The sequence below is a fragment of the Charadrius vociferus genome, unplaced genomic scaffold (assembly GCF_000708025.1).
Source record: "Charadrius vociferus isolate BGI_N301 unplaced genomic scaffold, ASM70802v2 scaffold259, whole genome shotgun sequence".
NCBI lineage: Eukaryota > Metazoa > Chordata > Aves > Charadriiformes > Charadriidae > Charadrius > Charadrius vociferus.
The window spans coordinates 4,690,498-4,692,738 of NW_009661368.1; the positions used below are offsets into that span (position 1 = coordinate 4,690,498).

General features: G+C 62.1%; 1 protein-coding gene across 1 annotated transcript in view; it reads right to left on the minus strand.

The window, feature by feature from the left end:
• Positions 1 to 1,179: 1,179 nt before the first annotated feature.
• The window catches only part of SCRT2 (scratch family zinc finger 2), a 1,384-nt gene continuing 322 nt past the window's right edge, over positions 1,180 to 2,241 (minus strand). Inside the window, exon 2 of the mRNA XM_009893552.1 lies at positions 1,180 to 1,886. Coding sequence (XP_009891854.1) covers positions 1,180 to 1,886 — 707 coding nt within the window. The remainder of the gene's footprint in view (positions 1,887 to 2,241) is intronic.

The window sequence follows — 2,241 nt, forward strand, 5'->3', positions numbered from 1 at the left end:
TTAGTAAACAGAAGAGATCATTTATACCATCTGCACCTTAAATGCCATTTTGAGTGGTTCAGGAAAGGTCACTTAAAATTGGCAGTCCAACACCAGCTCTATATTTACTTGGGATTTTAGTGCATTTAATCATGGAGTGTGTAAAATTTACAACATCCTAATTCATATGTGCAAGTCCTTTTTTCACTGTTCTCTACCTAGGGTGCTGCCCCAGGGCTGGGTCTCCAGCCCAGCCACCAGCATGGCTGTTTCCACCATGAAGGGGGCTGCACCTGCCCAGGGGGGCTGTTCCCCAGCCCATCACCGTGGCAGGGCCCAGTTGTGCCTGGCTGAGCCGGGAGCTGGGAGCCAGTGGGGGATGTGTCCTGTAGGTCTCTGCTGGGAGCCCCTCACTCTTTTCCTGACTCCGGGGCTGTGGAGCCTGAGTGCCAGAGTGAGCACCGTGCCATGGGGCCACGTCCCATGGGACCGTGCTGGGGAAGGGGGGCATCAGGGTGCCCCAGAGCCCGGGCAGTGGGCTGCAGGGACCCCAGCCTCCAAGGTCAACTTCCAGCCGTTCCCTCCCATCAGCCGCACCATCCGTCAGCCCTGCTGAGCCATCAGTAGCACCAGCCCATGGTCCCATCAGTGTTAGGGTCAAGGTGAGGTTTTGCTCCTGGGGGGAGCAGAAAAGTGTCTTTTCTCTCCCGGCATCCCTCGGGATGAGAAGCAGCAGCTCTAAATAAATAATAGTAATAAATTAAATAAATAGAGGTGAACGTCACGAAGTGAAGGAGGAAAGTGTCTCCTGGGTCTGGAAGAGGTCCCCAGGTGAGTCCCCCGCAGAGAGACCTGCCTGGCTGCGGGGGGGGCTCAGGGACCCACGGGCGAGGAACCAGGTCCCAGTGAGGGCCCGGCTGGATCCGGCCCTTCCCAGGGAGTGCCGGGGTACCCTCCTCCCAGGTGGGGAGTGAGTCTGTGGGGATGTGTCCTAGAGCCACAGCGCAGCCACAAACCGGCCGGCTGCAGCTGCAGGACAGCTGGCGCAGGGACTGGGACCAGGATGGGGATGGCAATAGGGATGGGGACAGGGATGGCAATAGGGATGGGGATGGGGACAGGGATGGTAACAGGGATGGGGATGGCAATGGGAACAGGGATGGGGACAGGGATGGGGATGCGCCACAGGGGGCTGGAGGGCTAGTTCCCTATTGCACAGCTGTGTTCGGAGCCCTTGAAGCAGGCGGACTCATAGTGCTTGTTGAGGTACGACTTGAGAGCGAAGGTCTTCTCGCACTGCTTGCACTTGTAGTGCTTGAAGGCGGAGTGGGTCTGCATGTGGGCGCGCAGGTTGGAGCGGTCAGCGAAAGCTTTCCCGCAGTGGGAGCAGCCAAAGGGCTTCTCCCCGGTGTGCGACCGCATGTGGCCCTGCAGCAGCCAGGGTCGGCTGAAGGCTTTGCCGCACACGTCGCACTTGTGCTTGAGGTTGTGGGTGAGGACGTGCATGGCCAGGGCGGGCATGGAGACGTAAGCCTTGCCGCAGGTGGGGCATTTCCTTGCCATCTTGCTGTCCAGGCTGCGGTGGGTCTGCTTGTGCCGGCTGAGGTTGGAGGAGGTGGCATAGGTCTTGCCACACTCGGGGCAGGAGTGACGGTGGCTGCCGCGGCGCTGGCTCTCACTGCGCCGGCGCGACCGCCCGTCTGTGATGAAGAAGGCGTCCATGGAGTAGCTGTCCGTCGCTGCCGCCTCCCCGTTGCAGTAGCGGGCGGAAAAGCTGGACTGAGGGCTCTCGGGGTCGCTGTACTCCTCATGGCCAGGTACGTAGGCTGGGTCCGGTGGCGGTGGTGGCAGACCCTGCTTCTTATCGGTGTCATAGCCAGCGGGTGCCAGGCAGTGCTGGAGGTACCCTGCGGGGACGACACAGCAGGGTCACCGTCCCTCTGGGCCAGCCCCACCGGGGATGGGGGAAAGCTACGAGCCAAAGATTCCCCTTGGGGTTGCAGAACTGGGGCTGTTCCCCCCGGCACTGGTCCCTGTTCCCACTCAGCCCTGGGGGCTGTCCCTGAGCACCGGTGCTGCCTCGTCTGCACAGGGGCTGAGTCCACCCTGGCTCCTGTCCGCATCTGCCGGCAGGATGGGTCCCATCCCGTGGGGCTGCCCTGGGTGGGAGCCGGTGATGGGGCTGCGGGACGTCCAGCTGCGCCTGCCCCAGTGCTGCCCCGGCTTCAGGCAGCCCCCGGGGGCCCTTAGGCGCCAGACAGC